Source organism: Girardinichthys multiradiatus, chromosome 18, assembly GCF_021462225.1.
Source record: "Girardinichthys multiradiatus isolate DD_20200921_A chromosome 18, DD_fGirMul_XY1, whole genome shotgun sequence".
NCBI classification, from domain to species: Eukaryota; Metazoa; Chordata; class Actinopteri; order Cyprinodontiformes; family Goodeidae; genus Girardinichthys; species Girardinichthys multiradiatus.
Genome location: NC_061810.1, coordinates 33,081,435 through 33,101,974, shown reverse-complemented (window position 1 = coordinate 33,101,974; position 20,540 = coordinate 33,081,435). Strand labels below are relative to the sequence as shown.

At 38.8% G+C, this 20,540-nt stretch overlaps 1 protein-coding gene and 1 long non-coding RNA gene across 10 annotated transcripts in view; one reads left to right on the top strand and one right to left on the bottom strand.

Annotated features, from left to right (window-relative positions):
- Positions 1-20,540, bottom strand: part of robo2 (roundabout, axon guidance receptor, homolog 2 (Drosophila)) — a 426,047-nt gene that overhangs the window by 247,695 nt on the left and 157,812 nt on the right. Inside the window, exon 1 of one of the 9 annotated variants that reach the window (XM_047391240.1) lies at positions 3,236-3,914. The exons of the other annotated variants lie outside the window; for them this stretch is intronic. Within the exon in view, the coding sequence (XP_047247196.1) occupies positions 3,236-3,290 (55 nt within the window). The 5' untranslated portion in view covers positions 3,291-3,914. Of the gene's footprint in view, positions 1-3,235; positions 3,915-20,540 lie in introns of those variants that run through there. 9 annotated transcript variants of the gene reach the window in all.
- LOC124883848 lies at positions 13,014-13,485 on the top strand. Its single transcript, XR_007042339.1, has 2 exons — positions 13,014-13,330; positions 13,427-13,485. It is a non-coding gene; the product is annotated as an uncharacterized LOC124883848 (long non-coding RNA).

Below are 20,540 nucleotides of genomic sequence, written 5' to 3'. Positions count from 1 at the left end.
AATACACAATGACTTCTATGCACCTACCTATCCCTATTCCTTTATTCCTGTTGGCTTCGTTCCTTATATAATCACTGCTGTCTCAATCTTGTAACTCATTTTTGATGATAATCAGAGAATAAACAGTGGTGGCGTGTTTGGGGCAGTGGAAAACGACTCATTTCACTGTGATGAGACAGCAGGAGACAGTAGAGAGGAGTGTCCTATAGATCTCAGATGAAGGTTTCATCATTATAGTAGCCCCATTCCAGCAAATGAACCACAATTACAATAACATTGCTTAAATGCTGCCAGCTCAAGCAGAACAATCACATTTGGGGCGAGACATTGCAGTGGCTCTTACATAGTGACCTCAGCCTTTGTCATCACTCACCTAGACTACTTTAATCTGGGTTTACTTTCCATTATAGGCCAGTGCTTTAAACCTCTCCCATTCAATCATGACCATCAAAAGCGCTATTAGTCTCCTGTGTCCTATCACAATAAAGCATCATCATTGTCATTTCCAAAGCTGGGATTGCATTGTTAAACAACTTTTCTCTCTATTTTTATTTTTATTACCCACCCACCCCCCACCCCATCCCTTCCTTTCTCTTGCACTATAGTTCAGTTGATCTTGACACCGCATTGGAGAAAACACAACACTGCTGGTGGATCGGGTGCCCATTCCCAAGTGGTCTTCTTGTTGACAGATTTAAGTTGTACCGTCTTTCAGCACCCAGGATGTATGTGATGTCACCACCTCCTACATCACACACAAGCATCCAGGAGATCTATGAATAGCATAGGCTCTGTAGTGGGGGTCCACATTGAAAAGCATGTTATAATCCAGCACAGATAACCATGCAGCTAGATAACCGTGCAGCTACTGACGGTTGTATTACAGTTGCAACAACTTTCTACCACATAACCACCCTTGTCACAGCATTCAAGACTAACTCTGTTTCTCATTTCAGTCTCTCTCACCATCAACTTTTCTCTTCTCCACACTGGCAGTCTTAATTACAGAACACTGAACATCGAAGGATGCCATTTACTAAGCCTGGCTTTGTTGGGCTTTGGCACCCAGTGAATTCAACTCCAGCCCTTTTTGTACACCCAAGTGGACTCTTGGAAAAATGTCCTCCCTCTCCAAGGACCATCAGATTACTTCTTAAGACGCTGGGTGATGGGTGAGTTCAACTTGGATGTAGGTGGAGAGTAAAGCAGAGTGGGGAAAAAAGGTGACAGGCGAATGATCGGGAAGATGCACTGCTTTGGAGAAATGGTGCACCCTTTCCTTTTTGGCGAGTTTGCAATGCCAACAGCTTGTGCCTAGCAACCAGTGGGTTTGGCTGAGGAGATGAAAAGAAGCCACGTAAAGTGAAAAAAGAAGTAAAAGAGATTGGAAAATGCAGAAGGCATGAACACTGAAGTAAAAAGGCTCTGAAATAAAACTCGCAGCTGTGGCGAATAAAAGCAAGGGTTGACAGGTGAAAGAAGAGAAAAAATGTGATCTTATAGACTCTTGCATTCACTGACAAAAAAAACCTTCACATCCTGCTAAGCAGTACAAACAATACAAAGCACACATGTTTGAATCATCACACCACAGGGGATGATTTAAAGTCTCAGCATGTAATTCTACAGTCCCTTACTATTATAAACCTGTTTTCTATGCAAAAAAAGTTATATATATATATATATATATATATACACACACACACACACACATAGATTCTGTTTTTTCCAAAGCTTTTAGTTGGACCAGTTCAAATCACTATTTTCAACATTTGCTCTGGCCTACTTTGATGACTGACTGTGGTGAGTCACCACATTAACTTTGCCAATGAGGCTTTTTATATAAATTTCCCTATTAAACTAGTTCTTTAGTAGGCCACTGAATCCCAAGAAACATTATAAAATCATACTGTAAAGATGCTGACATTGCACTTGGTGACTGGCTGTTCAAAAGAGGAAATTATGCATCTTATGAAATAAAACTAATTTGCTCTTCACATCATTATCAAACAATAATTTAAAAACAATGATAGAATTCATGGCAGTGCATTTTTATCTTTGGTTCAAGCCAGTTTCTGCTACAATTTAACAACCTCAGTTTTGAGTCCTTGAAGCAGAAGAACTATATAATTAATCTAAAAACTGAAGATACTGCATAAATCAATAAGTAAGACAAAAGATTAGATTAAATCTACTTTGGGTTTTGGTTGTTAACTATTAATTTATACTATCTAAAATGGTTTCAAACATTTTGTTTTATCTATTTTGGTGTATATAGGGTGGTCTCCACCTTTTTATCAGACCTGTAACATGTAACCACTCTTAAGAGAGCATAACAAATTATTCAGACTGAGACATGTCTGCGCTAAAACTGACTGCATCATTTAGCTTTATGTACAACAAAGAGATATCTTTAGAAATGCACCAGTGAGGCATTTTCTGGCCGATCCAGATTTCCTTTCAGATTTGACATGCAGATTTAAATTTGTATCGATTATGAATTGTTGTTTTTGTCCCTCTAGGACTGTAACACAAAAGAGAATAAATAAAGTGCTACGGGTTGTTTGAAGTACGTAGAACTAATAACTCCGAAATAAAATGAAAGAAATACAAGATTATTTACATCCACTAAAGCAAACTTCTCTAAGCTTAATCGGAATTTTACTGAACTCAACATAGTCTATCAAAGTACATCCGGTTGTTTGAGTTATATATAAACTAAAGTGATGGGAGTCGTTTGTTTTGTCACATTTCTTAAAAAAGGAAACTCCATGAGGAAATGTCCATTCTGAAACCTGAGCGATTGATTGGTGCATCTCAAGATATTCAGACCATATTGGGAGCATAATTATCTTTAGAATGTAGGGGCTGGAGGGTAATTTATGACTTGAAAGATCAAAATCACTGCATGCAACAGAACAGCAATCATCAGTTGCAGTAGGAGGCTATCTGTTGAGCTGAGCTACCTGCTCGTTTTACTTTCACACATAAAAATGCTCAATTAATATTCCAATAAATTAAGATCACCACTCCTTAAGGTTAGCCAGAATAGTAATATTCACATTCATTTGTTGTTCCTAATCAGAATAATAACATTTATAAAGGCAGGAACCCAACTTTGGAATACAAACTGGTTAAAAGAATGCACATATTTAAACGAGTTGCCAGTGTCCGCGCTAAATATATTTAAAATCTATTAAAGATTAAGTTTTACATAACATTTCCAAGAACTTACCATCAGCTTGAAAGTACAGTAATCCACTAACAAGGATGAACGCTAGCGGACCCATCCTTGCATATTAAATCATCCACAGCGGACGCGCAAATCCTTTAAGTCACTGCTGGGGAAAATATGTAAAGATTGCGCACAAGTCCGCCTCGCGGTTCTGGGAGTGATGGACAGCTCCTAGCACTGTCCTACTCACTGACAAAAGCCAGTTTCAGTGTCCAAACACAGAAGACCCATTTAACAGTAGTTCACCCGAAGCTGCTCATCCAGCTAAACCTTGAATCCAAACTCTCGGCTCTTTGAGTAATATTATTCCTGTTTGCGCGGTGAGTTCATCTGCAGTCTCTGCTGCAACACGCCGGAGCTTTTCAAAGTCTTTCAGAACAGAAATAAAAGTCCGGACTGAAAAAGAAAACAAACTAAATGCACAGACTCTGCACTTCTCCGCAGGTCTTCGCTTTCCTTCAGAGGCGTCTTGGGCACATTTTTTTAAATCTTCAACGATGATGTCTCCGCTCATGGACAACCAGTCTTCAACTTTCACGCGTTGCCCAAAAAGTTGTTTTATTCTTAAGAGATTCGGCTTTCAAAAGCCCCATGAGCGTAGCGGGGAATATAGCCCCTATAAATGTACAGTCACTCTACAGTACAACATCCTCCTCTCTCTGTCTCTCTCCCTTCGCGTTTTGGTTGGAACAGCGCGGCCGCTAGGAGCGCACAGTCTCTCACATCCCAACACACTGAGGCTGAGCAGGCGGCCAGCGAACACGGACCGGTACCAGAGAGTGGGTGTAGCAGCGTGGATGGCAGGGATGTAAAATACAGCTGAGGTTGAATCCTTGTTATACATTATTATTAGTATTATTATCATCATCATCATTATTATTATTATTATTATTAGTATTATCTCTGTGCTTCTACTGGACAATCACTTTGCTGCTGTTACACTGAGGCACTAGTAAAAGACTAGCAAGTGGTAGGACAAACCCATTTATAACACATTCATATTTGCAAATCATTGATAATAGTGCAACATATTAAGCATTGTGTACCTTCTCAAGCCATCACTCAGATTGGAGGAAAAGAAGCAGTTTGGTAGTAGTCAACATTTGCATCAGAAAATAGGTAAAATACACTTTAACACAAGGAGATCAATCTTTTAGAATATTGAAATGCAATCTCTTCTCTGAGAACGTGTTCATTTCTCAATCAATAGGCTCAAAACTAAATTTATCGAGGAATCAGAAGCTGCTTAACATGCAAGTGTTAATGTGTTGAGATGCTGATGCAGAATTGTAAATATGATCTTTGTCAGAAATCGATGTCTTGATTGACCGAGCCCCTGCAAGATGAGGAGAGATGCGGCTCTGCATACCAACAATAAATTCAAAATATGTCTCTCTTTGTCTCTTTTTTTTTAAGAAGTGTACAGATGAACACAGAGAAGGGATCAAGAACAAATCCAAACCACTACAATCTAACATTTAATCAGGGATGAATTCCAACATTAAGGATAAACACATAAAAATCCGGACTCAATATGTTGATGTTCAGAGATGGAGGGTGGGGTGGGTTTGTGTTATGTGGTGTGAACTACTGCCCAGCAACCCTCCACATAATCTCTTGCAAGGTTCTACTGACGTGCTATGAGCTCTGAGCTCCCCCTACTGGTATCTGTTATAACAACTTCTAGTCGCTGTGTTTTATATACAGCCCTATCAAGAGGTATGAAACTAGAAGAGATATGCAAAGCCAACAGTAATATACTAAAGGAAAATCCTATTTATGTAAGAGGCCTGTGGCAATGCATGGATTCTGCTGCTTTATGTTCAGCTGTTAAATTAAGTTTGAATGATTATCTCAGAGTACTATACGGTGCTTTGCAAAATTGTTCATACCACCTTCATATTTTGTCATATTATAACCACAAACTTAAGTGTATTGTACTAGGATTTTACGTAACAGAACAACACAAAGCTGCACGCATATGTTGTAACATTTACTTTGATGCCGCTGAAAAAAATCCATTGTAACAAATTGCCTAAAGAAAGTTATTTAAATAATTATTACATTTAACAATTTCAAGTTAAGCCCAGCTGTTCTGTGAAGGCCTAAGAGGTTAGTTAGAGAACATTAGTGGAAAAAACACAATGAAGGTCAAGGAACATAGCACACAGGTGAGAGACAAAGTTGTAGAGAACTTTAGGCAGTGTTAGGCTATATAACAAAATCCCAAGCTTTTCACATCACATGGGACACTTTCATTTCATTATCTGAAAATTGCAAACTTATAGCACAACTGCAAACCTGCCAACATCGCTGCCCACCTGTGCTGACAGACTGAGTAAATAGAACATTAATCAGAGGAGCATCCTAGAAATCCATGGTCACTCTGGTGGAGATGCACAAATCAACAACTAAGGTGCGTGAATCAGTCTACTAGATAACCTTTAGTCATGCACCCCTAAAATTTTACCTCTCTGATAGACCAGCTAAGTAAGGAGCAAAACATAAATGTGGAAGATGCAGAATACCATGTTTGGGGAAAAAGTAATGGCATAAAACCTTGAACAGATCATCCATGCCGTAAAACATGATAATGGCAGCATCATGCTGTGGGGAAGCTTTCTTTAGCAGTGACAGGGAAGTAGATACGAGTTGATCGGAAGATGGAATCTAACTAAGCTCGAGGTATTTTTCAAAGAAGAATTAACTATCATGGAACCCCCCCCTTGTTGCAACTTGAGTATGAAAACCTACAAACCACTTTAAATCTGTCTGGTGGACAGATGAACTCTAATGTACATTAATAATCCATGAAGGGTAATTATCATTTGGACCAAAAACGTTTCCCAAATGTCCTATTTTCCTCTCCTCGATGTCTTTTTTTAGAGATAATTAACTGAATAATAGTTTCTATTTAATGACTTGGTAAACCTTTGCTTTATACCTAGACCACCTCAAAACCTACAGGAATCTGAACTTAAAAGACTTGGAATTATGATTTACATCAAAGACATTCACACAACAAAGTCCAGAGTATGTCCTCTGTAGATATCTTTGAAAAACCCAGCTTTCCCTGTAACAAAGTACGGAGGCTAAGACCATGACAAAATGGCTTCGGCAAAGGCAAACACTTCTATCACCTTTAATAATAGCTTTGACTGCTCATGGCTTTTTTTCATCTGTTTGTTTGTTGAGCTACATGTCGACGCTTGCCCTGAAAAAGGCCCTTTCTAGGAGCGGCAACGTGTTGCAAGTTTTCTTGCTGGCTCTCACTGCAGGCTGTTGCTGTCAGCCGACCAGGCTCAGTGATTTGTCTTCATATTTTAATATGTTTGCGAGCTGCATGCAAATGCTGTCTTCTCAGTGTCGCTGTGGTGTCCTAGATTCTACCATATGCATGTGGCTATGAACGCAAACATAAAGAGCCAAGCAGAAATTTATTGTGTCATCAGTTTTGCTGAAGGTTCAAGGCAAATAAAACACAGAAAAAAAAAGTGGGGAATTGGAGCGAGGTCATTTACAAAGAAGAAAAGCCCACTTCAGACATAAACAATAGAGGCTTCACTGATGGAAAAGGAAGTAGAGTGTAATTCTCCCTCAAGCCCAGCCTTTTATTCCCCACTCTCAATCACTTTATCTGTTACATAGGCTGTGATATTCCTCGGGTTTCTAAATATCAGCTCAAAGTGGATTTATTTTAATTAAACTGGAGGCTGTGTTTATTCAGGACACGACATGTTACGTAAAGAATGAGATGGAAGGGACTAAGCAATGTAGCTGACAATTCATGGACATCATGATATGAGCTTATGCTTCATTCCACTGCTGGAAAAAAATAACATCACAAATTGTTTGCTGCATTTATACTATTACTGTCACACAGGGTTTCAGCTTTGATTTGTTGTTTCATTTTTAAAACTTAGAGAATGCAGATGATGTGCAAACAAAAAACAAATGAGAGTGATGTTGCTGAGGGGAAAGTAAAGAGTGCGTGTCAGTTTGGAAAGAATAAAACACTAAGGCCAGATAGGGCTAAAAGCATTTAGGGAAAGTGTTTTACTACTTCTTTTGTTAAAACAGAGCATTCCTTATCTCCTAATTACATTATGTCACAATTACTGTCTCTTTTTTGTCCATGTATGTCTTTTTAATTGGATCAAAACTAATACTCAATTATTTGGTCACCAGTTATTCTCCAAACACCTGCTCACCGATGGATCAGGGGTTGACTCATTCGTTGCAGAAACGGTTCTGCTGCCACACATCCATTCTAATCCACGGAGCCTTTGAAATGTTTTAATACTGCTTCACCTTTTTTAATATTTTGGCACATAACCCCAGACCTCAATATAACTTGACATCGCATGTTATAGACCCACAGAAATTAGTGCTGAATTGTGAAGTGTTAAGAAAAGATGGAATGTGTTATTTATTTATTTTTACAAATAAAGGTGGTGTGCTTTTGTACTCAGCTTAATAAACTGAAATGTTCACCTATTCTTCTTTTCAAAATAGCTTTCACTCAATTTTTTTTAATCTTTCCATAAACTCTGACCCACCACCCTGTCTCTGCTAAAGAAAATCCCTCCTGTGGTAAGCTGCCACCACCCATTTTTCCTCAACAACAGCTGCAAGTCTTTTCAGGTATGTCTCGGCCTACTTTGCAAATCCAGAGATTAAAAAAGTATAACGAATAAAGAACAAAGCTTATTCTTCTTTCCAACTTAGCTCAAGCTCAGTCAAACTAGATAGAGAGAAACTGTGAATATTAATTTTCAAGTCTACTCACACAGTCTCGTCTAAATATTGGACTAGGCTGTTCTGACACATGAATATGCTTTGATCTAAATCATTCCACTGTAGCTCTAGCTTTATGTTTGGTGTTGTTCTGATTCAAAGTGAACCTCGCCCTCGTTCTCAACTCTTTTGCAGCCTCTAACAGGTTTTGTTCTATGATAGCATAGTATTTAGCTCTATCCATTTTCTCATCAACTCTCACAAGTTTCTGTTCATGTTATTGAAATGCATTCCCACAGCATGATGCAGCCATCGCCAAGGCAGCATTAGTTTTTCACCACACATGGCATTTAGAATGCAGGCCAGAAGGTTCCAGTTTGGTCTCCTCTTGCCAGAGCTCCTAAACGCCTACACATTATCCCTGATTTGTCTGCTGTGTTTCTTGGACTTCATGATGCTTTTTATTCACTGATGTTCTCTAACAAAACATCTGAGATCTTTACAAAACAGCTGTATTTATACTGAGATTAAATTCTACACGGATTAACTTTATTTTTAATTAGGAGTGTTCATCCTGATGTGCAATTGTTTGCATTGATTTTTTTTTAAGGATATCAGAGTAAAGGAGGCAGTATACAACTGCACAGCACACTACTCAGACTTTTATTTGTAAAACATGTTGATATTATATTATGATGGTCTAGCTAAAGGTTGCACAAAATATTGCAAGTAATTGTAATTACAATATTAGTTTGAGCAATTTTAATAGCGCAAAGGACAGTTTGCAATACAACATTTTTTGGCTGATATTTCCCATGTGTTAGAAATTTGAACTTTAGTGGGAATAAGATTTTCCGCCTGTTGGGTTGACTCTCAATGGACTGGATGCTCCCAGCTGACATGGAAGACAAGACCCGGAAGTTCAAGGGGTATTGCAAAGCCCCATAAATTCACTCAGATAATTAGTTTTCTTCTGGGAACTTACACACATGTAGGCACCGTTTATGGTGAAACTCTGTGAACACTTAATGTAGTGTCACTCCTCTTGTAGATAAAAGCCCAGCTGAGGATCAATAAGGGATCCCCAAGTGGAGAGTTTGATATCTATGAGACAATCAGGAGTATGAATAACAGCAACAGTGCACTCTGGCGTTTTTGAAACAACACATTGCCATGGAGGCATTTATAGCATCTTAATTGCATGTAACCACAGCACAATTCAGATGCAAACTATGAATCAGACAGGCAGCTACAAAACATGTAGTTTCAGCAGAACAGCCTCTCCTGTGTATCTTGAGGGAGAAGGAGGAAAGTGTTTTTAATTGTGTGGTGGGTCAGAGGTTCAGGTACCAGCATCACTCATGATCAGATCAGAGTGGTATTTAGGGAGCTCTTAGCTGGATATCTTTCAAGGCTAAAAATCCCCTTACTGAGTTTTGGTCTCAGTGTTGGGATGATTAGGAGCTGGAGGTGGGAGGAGGTAGTGTGTGATGTGCAGTGGGGTGATTAATGTAGATGTCAGTTTTGCCCCTCCCCTCCTCTGCTTCCTCCCCAGCATGCGTAATGACACCTGGGGAAGGCAGAATGGGTCTACCTGCAGCACAGGCTCCCTCAGCAGGGTATGATTCTTCCCCATGATCCTCCTCTGTCAGCAGTCCTGTCAGTGGGCTCGGATCAGGCCCTTATTAATGAGCCTCTATGTCAAACACAGATATTAAGCTGTGCTCTGCTCTGCACCAGCCTCGGCAATAACAGCCACACCATGACACATTTCTAAACAATACAGTGACAGACACAAATGCACACACACCTCACAGCACCCTCATAACTCTTTGCTGAAATATTACTTTCTTCTTTAGCAACTTTTACAGATAAATTCCAGCCTGACAAACAGTGTAGAGATTTATAAGATATCTCTCTTTCCTCCTTTCCCTTCAGCTCTTTAATACACATAACCCAGCATCACATTATGCTGAAAAAGGGACAAACCTTTCACGATGATGTATCGCCCAACAATGCAAAGCACTCTCCTCAGCAGTGAACGGGACCCATTCAGTTATAAAATGCAATAGAGTAAAGACTCGGTAAAACCTCTCCAAGCACATTACTGTAGCTGAAGGTTCTGTTGCTTTACTATAGCCTTTTCATGCTTTGATGTGATCCAAAAACCAGCAAGAGATTTGCATGAACTCACTTTTTTTTGAGACATAAAACAGCAAAACTGTGTTTATTCGGAACAATATAAGACAGCATGACATGTTGAAATCTGTACAGTCTGATACTCCCACTGAGGGGAGTAAGGATGAGACGAGGCAGAAGGGAGAGAGTACGAAGGATATGACACCTGAGCTCAGAGAAGAGAGAGGCTTCTATCAGCAGGACATAAACCATGTCTGTAATGCATCGTCTGCTCTTCCTCTGTATCCACGGAAAGGCACAGGAAGGGAGCTGGGGGCTCCCTATCAAATGTTGCAAACCTGAGGATTACTGTTCAGGGACTGCAGCTTTTTGAAAGTGTTTGCCTGTTGTTTCATGTTTGGCCTCGTATCACGTGAGAGTTATGCTGAATAAACTACAGTATTGTCTCAAAAGGCAACCATAATTTTTTACATTTCATTTTGAAACTGGAGGGAAGAGCAGTAACTTGTATGGTGCCCCCTTTCACCTACAAGAGAACCACTTTTCTACAAGCCCCTGGATTGGGGGGTGGGGGGGCAACCTAAGATTGTTGCCTTCTGTTATTGAATTCATCATTCAGGTGTTTGTACATAATTGACTGAGTTTGGGCCATCATTGGATGCTCAAAATTGATTTGTTGCTAACCAGACACTTTAAGTTTGTCTTTAGTAGCCGAGATGATGTTGAAATACAGCACCACACTATGATAGATCCCCCACTGTATTTTGCAGATGGTCATACTGTTTCACTGGTGTGCCTCTATCTTGAACCAGTTTGTTAATGGCAACTTAAACCAAACATGTAAAATATGGACTTATCACTTCATAAAACTATTGATATTCAATACTTTTTTGTGTTATCTGACATTTCTAATTGTTGTCTTCTTGTTTTGCTGTTGTTCCGCTGTTCCACTGAGACCATTTCGGATGAGGCTTTGACAAACAGCAGATGGATCAGATGAAGGATGATGAATCTCTCTGGGCCCTGTTTTTTTTTCTGTCCTCTAACTCTCCAGTATCAATATTTTAGGAAAAATATGCCAGATACACATTTATTGATTGATGGTTCTTCTGGCATAACTTTGATGATGCAAATACTAGATTCCATGGCCCCTAAAGTGTTATCTACATATTTTACATATTTTATTGTTTCAGCAAAATACATGACATCAAAATGTGTTGTGTAACCAAATTCCAAAAGACTATTCAATTTTGTTTCTAAGCTCCATTATCTGTTTTTGTGTATACACCTCACATTCACCTCCTGAGTAGGAAGATTTGTCAGGATGTGACATTTTGGACTTTGTGTTTTGTTTTGTTTACTGTTTACTAGAGGTTTCTTGTTTATGGTTTTGTATTCGTGTTTTCTGTTTTTCCTACAGTTCTAGTTTTCTTCTGCCACCCAGTGTGTTCTCCTCTCACCCTTTGTTCCCTTGGCGTTGCTTTCCTGTTCTTAGAATGGTTTCATTATTATTATTGTTATTATTAGTTCTCCGGTCCCCATTAGCCTTGTTCCTCTAGTTTATCTTTGTTCTCTATTTCCTCCTTTATAGGTTAGCTTTAGTTATTGTTTACTTTTATTCTAATCCTCATTTCCTCTGCTTCATCCTCAGTTTTGGTTCAGTCAGTGTTTGTTTAGGTTTGTTTACTTTTTAGTCAGGGTTCCCTTTTGGTTCCTATTTTGTTCAGTGTTTAGGCCTTAGGTTGTTGTGTTCCCTCAAGGTTCTCAGTTTCCTTTAGTTCATGTTTATTCTTGATTCTTATATTTTATTTATCTTTGTTTATAGTTTTGTTTTAGATCTGCTCGGTGTCTTGTTAATTACTTGTATTAGGTTCACCTGTTCCCTCTGCCTTCCTGCCTCCTTGCCTCACCTGTCCTTAGTTCCTTTGATTACTGCCTTTGTTTTCTCTCTGCATATTAGTTGGTTTGTTTCATTATGTTTTTGTGGGTTCCTTGCGTTACAACTCGACCCTTTATCCTCGTCCCTGCCATGAGTCTCCATGTTCCTGCAGTGTCTGTGATGTAAGTGTTTGGATCTCGACCCTGTTCTGTACCTGCAGTGTTTTTTTATTTTTTTTATTTTTACTTTTTGAATAAAGCTGAGAGACTGCTTTGAAATGTGCTTCCCAAGCTCTTGTCTGCGCTTTGGTCCAACCCAAAACCCCACCGTGACAAGATTGTTATGCTGGAAATTTACATAGATCCGTCTTAGTTGGCACATAGAAGGAAATAGTTGGTGATGTAGAAGAAATAGATTTCAAAGGACTTTTTGTCGGGGTTGTGGGTTCAGTGTGTGTGTTTGTTTTTTTCTGCACTTTTGTTGTCAGTTTCCAGATGGTGCTGGAGTTTCTCAGGTGTGCTGGGTGACAGGTGCAACTGATCTGCTGATTGCATGGGAGGAGTATTTAAGCAGGAGGCTGCCAGCACTTCAATGCCAGAGTGTTTGCCTTCAGTGGTAACAAGCTCAGCCACTTCTAAGCTATGCTTTGTCCTTTGTCACTAAGCTGATGTTGTTTATGTTCCTTCGCAGGCAGAAACCTGAACCTTCTGATCATTCTTCATTGAACTTTGACTTCAATTCCAGAAGTTTCTGGACGATCAAGATTACCTATGTTTGGTGGATTTTGTTTGGATTCCGTTTCCAAGCTCAACAAGCTGATAAAGAAGGCTGGCTCTGTTCTTGGGACTCCTCTGGAGATCATTGTGGAAAGATGGATTCTTCATAAAATAAAGAACATTATGGAGAACCCTGAGCATCCTCTTCATGAGACTGTCCTACAACAACAGAGTGTCTTCAGTCAGAGGCTTCTTCAGATCTGCTGTAAGATGGAGCACTACAGGAGATCCTTCCTGCCCACAACCATCAGCATCTACAACGGCTCTTTGAGGAAACCTTCATAATATGAGCTAGAACAACATTTAATTTCCCTTTGGGATTAATAAAGTATTTTTGAAATGAATTGAAGTATCGAGCTGGTGGCTTCCTGTTATCCTCAGTCTCCTGAACCAAGGCAGAAGCATACCCTGTCCACCCTCCAATGCAAGTACCTGAACATCAAACTAACTCCTGAACTCACCAGAACTCATTCTACAGCTCAAGTAAACCATCTGGATTTTCTCTGCTTCACACACCTGGGTCCTGACTCCTTCTACCCCTGGTGACTTGACTTCAGTCACTTAGTAAGCCATTCTCCTATTAACATAATTACTTCTCGTTTATTCCTCAAGATTATAGTTTTTGTTTTCACCAGTTCTTCTTCCCCTCTTTCCATGCAGTTGGCGATTCTACCATTCACATTCCAGTATCACTTTGTAAATAAAACGCCTTTCACTAATTCAGTTGTGCTTCTGAATGTTCTTCTGTATGTGGGTCAGATCTATCTTGAACAAATCTGCTACTAACGACGTGCATCAGAAATATACTGAAAGAAAAGACAAATGCTTATGGAATTAAATATGGGGATGTTTGCGTGTTTTGATCTATATGATCTCAACTCACTAAACATCAATACATTTCCAGAACTCTGTTTAGCTCTTTTTTTCTCATGTTGAACCGGAGGGGCTGGGATCTCCTAAAAGAATTTGGTTCCTGGAAAATTTTTCTGTTACTGAAAGTCAACAATACATGCTGACACAATGGATAAATCGAATCACGGTAGAATTCCTGTTTATTGCAAACATTGATGTAAATTATGTATTGCTTAGCATGCAGTGAAAAAAAAAAAAAAGTCAACTACACCTGTGTTTTAGCCTAGATAAGTCATTTTTAAAAAAGTGCATGTCGGGTGTGGTGCTGATGGTGTAGGGGCGAAAGCGCGCGACCATATGCATAGTCCTCGAAGCGGCTGGCCAGAGTTTGAGTCCTGGACCCAGCAACATTTGCCGAATGTCTCCCCCTCTCTCTACCCCTCTTGTCTGCCTACTGTCAAAAAATAAAAAATAAATAAAGGCCAATAGTGCCAAAAAAGAAAATCTTAAAAAAAAAAAAAGTGCATGTCAAAACAGAATCTGCAGATTACACTTGATGTTCAGTCACAAGGGTTCAGGACTAACCTTTCCTGAGCGAGCCATCTCCTTCTTCCGCTTTCTCTATTTTAAGTTGACTTGTCTTTTCCTCCCACTCTCATTAAATATTCCAGATCTGGCTCCTCAGTCGCATTCCTGTCATTTATGGAATTTCCCTGTCAAGGTGAAAAACAGCCGACTCGCATGGTCCTGAGAGGCACAGCTAATTAGGTGCCCTACTTTTTTCTCTTCCTGAACATAGCTGCTTAATCTGCATCTTTGGAAACTCATCAAGACTGTCAGCCCCCGTCGAGGCCAGAACTTGATAACTGGGTGCTAGATACTGTCGTGACAGGACAGGGTAAACAGTTTGGTCTGTTGAGCAATGGGCAGCAGCTGCTAATGAGTAAGAGGTGAATGTTTGAGCCCTGATGAGTTAAAAGGAAGTGAACGGGATGAAGGAGGAACAAGAGTTTTTAAGTATCTCTCGAAGTTGTTTATATGTTAGGACATTGCCCTTCCTCTCTTCATCCCTCCTCCGCAGAACCATGGCTACAGTCAACATTAGCAAAGCTTGAAAACTTTTAACTGATTGGAAATCATTTTGCTTTGCACTGCTGACCGGAAGATGAAAACTGATAAGATGGTATTTAAGCCACCCATTGAGTCGATCTTATAAACATCTGTCTCTGTTAAAATGAGAATTTGTCTGTTTGTTTTCATCACCCTGCAGGGGATTCTGAAATGGGCACAGCTGGTCTTATAAACACACGAGTAACTAAAATAAATGGATTTATTCAGGCTATCCACATCACTTATTTACTGAAAACAACTATACAACAGCCAAGGTTCTCGGTTTTTAAGAGGCCATCTTTCCTATTTGTACCATGCCCTCAAATCTATCGTTAACCTGTTTAGTTCACTGTATACAGGTCCTCAAAATATTAGCATATTGTGATAAAGTTAATTATTTTCCATAATGTCATGATGAAAATTTAACATTCATATATTTTAGATTCATTGCACTCTAACTGAAATATTTCAGGTCTTTTATTGTCTTAATACGGATGATTTTGGCATACAGCTCATGAAAACCCAAAATTCCTATCTCACAAAATTAGCATATTTCATCCGACCAATAAAAGAAAAGTGTTTTTAATACAAAAAACGTCAATCCCACAGATTCTCTATGGGGTTCAGGTCAGGAGAGTTGGCAGGCCAATTGAGCACAGTGATACCATGGTCAGTAAACCATTTACCAGTGGTTTTGGCACTGTGAGCAGGTGCCAGGTCGCGCTGAAAAATGAAATCTTCATCTCCATAAAGCTTTTCAGCAGATGGAAGCATGAAGTGCTCCAAAATCTCCTGATAGCTAGCTGCATTGACCCTGCCCTTGATAAAACACAGTGGACCAACACCAGCAGCTGACACGGCACCCCAGACCATCACTGACTGTGGGTACTTGACACTGGACTTCTGGCATTATGGCATTTCCTTCTCCCCAGTCTTCCTCCAGACTCTGGCACCTTGATTTCCAAATGACATGCAGAATTTGCCTTCATCCGAAAAAAGTACTTTGGACCACTGAGCAACAGTTCAGTGCTGCTTCTCTGTAGCCCAGGTCAGGCGCTTCTGCCGCTGGTTCTGGTTCAAAAGTGGCTTGACCTGGGGAATGCAGCACCTGTAGCCCATTTCCTGCACACGCCTGTGCACGGTGGTTCTGGATGTTCCTACTCCAGACTCAGTCCACTGCTTCCGCAGGTCCCCCAAGGTCTGGAATTGGCCCTTCTCCACAATCTTCCTCAGGGTCCGGTCACCTCTTCTCGTTGTGCAGCGTTTTCTGCCACACTTTTTCCTTCCCACAGACTTCCCACTGAGGTGCCTTGATACAGCACTCTGGGAATAGCCTATTCGTTCAGAAATTTCTTTCTGTGTCTTACCCTCTTGCTTGAGGGTGTCAATAGTGGCCTTCTGGACAGCAGTCAGGTCGGCAGTCTTACCCATGATTGGGGTTTTGAGTGATGAATTTAAAGGCCTCAGGAATCTTTTGCAGGTGTTTAGAGTTAACTTGTTGATTCAGATGATTAGGTTCATAGCTCGTTTAGAGACCCTTTTAATGATATGCTAATTTTGTGAGATAGGAATTTTGGGTTTTTATGAGCTGTATGCCAAAATCATCCGTATTAAGACAATAAAAGACCTGAAATATTTCAGTTAGTGTGCAATGAATCTAAAATATATGAATATTAAATTTTCATCATTACAGTATGGAAAATAATGAGCTTTATCACAATATGCTAATATTTTGAGAAGGACCTGTATTTCAACTCATACCTAATATTGTAGAACTATGGTTCTCAAACATTTCATAATTGTAATTTAACTGTAATTAATAAGCTTTCCAAGTACCAATATATATATATGTATATTATAAAAGATTAATACAACAGGACATTGACTTTTGTGGTTTATTGTGGTTTTCAAAAAGAGAAAAAGAAAGAGGGTTGTTAAAGAGCATGTTTGCATTAAGAATGCTGTTTAATTGTTCATTCCAGTTTTTCTCAGTTGTTAAAATGTCCAACTTCCAAGTTGTATAAATAATCAGAAAAATGCCCTGAAGTTGAAGTTTTAAGAGGGCAACTATGTTTCCCACCAATATAGCATCAAACTCCAGTATGGCTACCATGCTCTTCAAAGGTAGTGAGGGCTGGAGCGAATCCATTAATTTGCACTTTTGATGGTTTGTGTCTCTTTAAATGGGATACAAACTTTACACACTGTCCTACAAAACCTCTGTTGGTGAGCATGTCATTTTAGTGTTTGAATACAAAGTAAATATTATAATGTATAATGGATTGTTGATAGTTAGCTTATCATAGAGCACGAACAAACATAAACAGCATAAATGATTGATGATAGTCTGTTGCTAACTCTAATATTGGTACATTATGATTATGCTGGTGTTCTCATTCTCCTTGTTCTTACTGCAACATTTCACACAGCACCCTCATTGAAGGATAAGCCCCTGTTGTTATTATGAACACACTCTGATCTAACCTATCATCCAAATCAAGTCATTTCACTCCAAGTGATTTAAAAACTCTGCAATGGAGCCTATTTAAAATCTACATTCTTTTAATTGGTCACATTTTCTGGAAATACAGTGTTAATTTTCATTAGTATGCAGATGGCAACCAACTGTATATTTCTACCAGACCTAACTTCTTCCTCCTAACTTGCTTCTTGCTAACAAGAAATCAAATCCCACACAAATTTCTTAAAAATTTACTTGGCTCATCCATCCAACCAACTAAAATCCCTGTTCTTGTTAATGCCCTGTTCACATCAAGTCTCAGCTTCTGCAATTTAGCAATACTAAATGCAATGCTATTGCAAAAAAAAAAAAAAAAATGCAAACACAATGTCCACGGTACTCTGCATGAGCTTCAGCACTTAGGTACTATTAAATAAACTTAAACCCCCAATTGGTGTGGGCCTTAGGGGCAGATAGAGTCCATCCTACTGGCATAATACATTGCCAATATGCAGAGTGTGAAGGCCTTACACTTGTAATAACATCCTACCAAATACGGCATTCAAGCAGTTCCTTGATATTTTGAAATTGCAAACACAGATGTTGCAAGATTGCAATTTGATATATTGTGCAGCTTAACTGCAATTCCCATTTGTTTGCTTTCCCAAATAAAACTATCCATAAGCTTCAGTTAGTCCAAAAACTCGACAGCATGCGTCGTCTCTAGAACTACCTCTATAAATCACATAATCCCTGTTTTTTAGCAGCCTCATTGCCTATTAGTTAAATGTTGTATTGACTACAAACGTCTACTCACTTTTGAGGCTATTAATCAAATTGATGCTCAGTAACTTTCAAATCTCTTGCATATTAACACACCCACCTGCACTCTTGGGTCTTCATTTTGAATTCATCTTACTGTTTCAGTTTACCACCTGTTATGATGGATGAATAAGCTTTTAGCCATTTTGTCCTCTGCCTCTGAAATTTCCTTTTACCTGAAAGGCATAATTCTCTTTTTCCATTTCTGCATCTTGTCTAAAAATACCTATTTAAAATGATCTACGAGCTCTGATAATCTTCTATGCTGTTTTTATTTTTTTTATTTTATAACTCTATGCTTTTGCATTGCACTTGGTTTTAGGTTACAAGTGTTCTGAAACATGTCTATAAACTAAATTTATTATAGATACAGACACACACTGGGTCTCCACAGCTAACAATTAAATTCAGAGTTACTAAAGCCCAAATAAATATCTCTTTAAAAAGAGAGTTATTTAAATATTTTGTTCAAGGATTATAATCCCTTTGTAGTGTTGCTACTAATTTTATTAGAGGTCTCATGTCTGTGTCATTAGCTCAAATGTGCCCGCATTACATTATTGTTCCTATTCAACTGATTAAATTGAAATAATACTTTCAATTAGCTCTGGTTGAGCCTTTGAAGAACTTCTGGTTTATTTGCAGCCAAATATCTGTGACAGCTTCAATTTTATGAACTATGCAAAAAAGGCAGAGCATAGGCCGTATATTGTTGACTATTGTTGCAGATCAGTAACATAGCTAAATCTACGTGTGTGGGTGACAGCAAGCTTTTGCGTAAAATATGATACTGTCCAATAAATACAAAATCAAAAGTGATTTTCCTTTACTCCACATAGACCTATGTCCATGTACTGGCTGTTGTAAATGTTTCTCATTGGGTGTGAGCATGAAGCAAGGGGTTTAATTGAACCTTTTTCTAGAAGTGGCATCTGATCAATAAATAGCATTTAAGGATGGCTAGGCTTTCCAACTGTTGTCATACAATTTATTTTTCAGTTTGAACATGCAGCCAATGTATTGTGGAAGTGGCACTGAGTGTTACACAGGCAATTTAGCAGATTATTCTAACGTTGCTGTTTACTATATAGATTTATAGAAACTATACAGTGTATTCGACGGATGCTCATTCTCCTCTCTTGCATTTGGCAGATCAAGAATAGAGAAAAAAAAAAAACAGATTTTTGAGGTCAATCTCATCCAGCCATTAAAATGCAGACCTGTTAACTGAATTCCTATCTGCTCACTTTACCAGACATATAACAGCTCAGCGGTTTGTGCTGGAGGATGAGGCTGATAAAAGATTTAGGCTGCACTCATCAGCAAAAACTGAGACATACAATTCTAACTCATGTGCCTTCACTCCATTTATCAAAGCCTCCTTAAATCACTCTCAGTACCTTGTTTTCTAGAGCTTTGATATTTACACACTGCACACCATAAATAAATTAACAAGGATCTGTGTGTATGTCTGCATATGTGTTTTAATAACTGCAATTAAAGTGTTATGTTGACTATATTTTAGCTCTCAACGTTGTGTGTTTAAGGTGCAAATGCATGCTTTGCAGCAGAAACACATTGTAGGCAAGTAATATTTAACAGTTAAAAAAAAAAAATTATTTAAAAGAAGATGCTAAAATTATGTTTAAAATATATAACCCATTAGTCTCTTGACTAAGCAGATACTTTTTTGCAACTTTTCTTTCCTCTCTTCTCTACTCTACACAATGTAAAGTGCCTCCACTTATGCCTTACAAAACATTTCAGCTTTCTCCTCTTATTTAGACCCTTCATAAGAGAAACAATATTTGACATTTGAGGTTTGTCGTCCCTTGCTGAGGATTTGAGGTTGGGTGGTACTGGGGATGTAATGCTGCTAATTTGTAGTCAGTAAGTTAGAACGTTAATTTGGACGTCATACTTTGATGGTTTTTACTCCAAGTTTAAGCTTACAGCCAAAAGGTTGTTGCACATTGAAAAATTAAAAAATACACAATAATCTCCAGATCTATATAAAAAAATTAATAAAATACATCAATATATTCAATTTAATTTAAGAATTGGCTAAACATATGGCGGCATTTGTTGCAGAAGCTCAGAGTAAGCAATGAGTCTGTTGGGCTGCACAAAAAGCATTCAGCTGCTTAGCATCGCCTTTTTCTCTGAAACTGTTTTTGCAAATATTTAAAGCAGTGGAAGATGTTTTTGTACAGATTGTTAAGAGTAATGTTAGCTACTTTTATGAGACTCTTATTTTGATGAGTGCTACTTTTGTGAGACTCTTATTTTGATGAGTGCTGTCAGACAAGAAGAGGGAAGAGTGTAAAGATAAAAAGAGTGCCTCTGGAGTTCACAGCTGTCGTCCTTCCTTCATGTAAGCTTTATAATGTCAGTGGTCATCATCCTAAGACCCTTGGTTACAGTAATCATCACTGAGGAGAAAACTCCAGAACTCTAAAGAGAATCAACAAGGGGCTTCAGCAACAGGAGCTAACTGGATTTTGTTGAATGCTTAACCACTATCTTCCG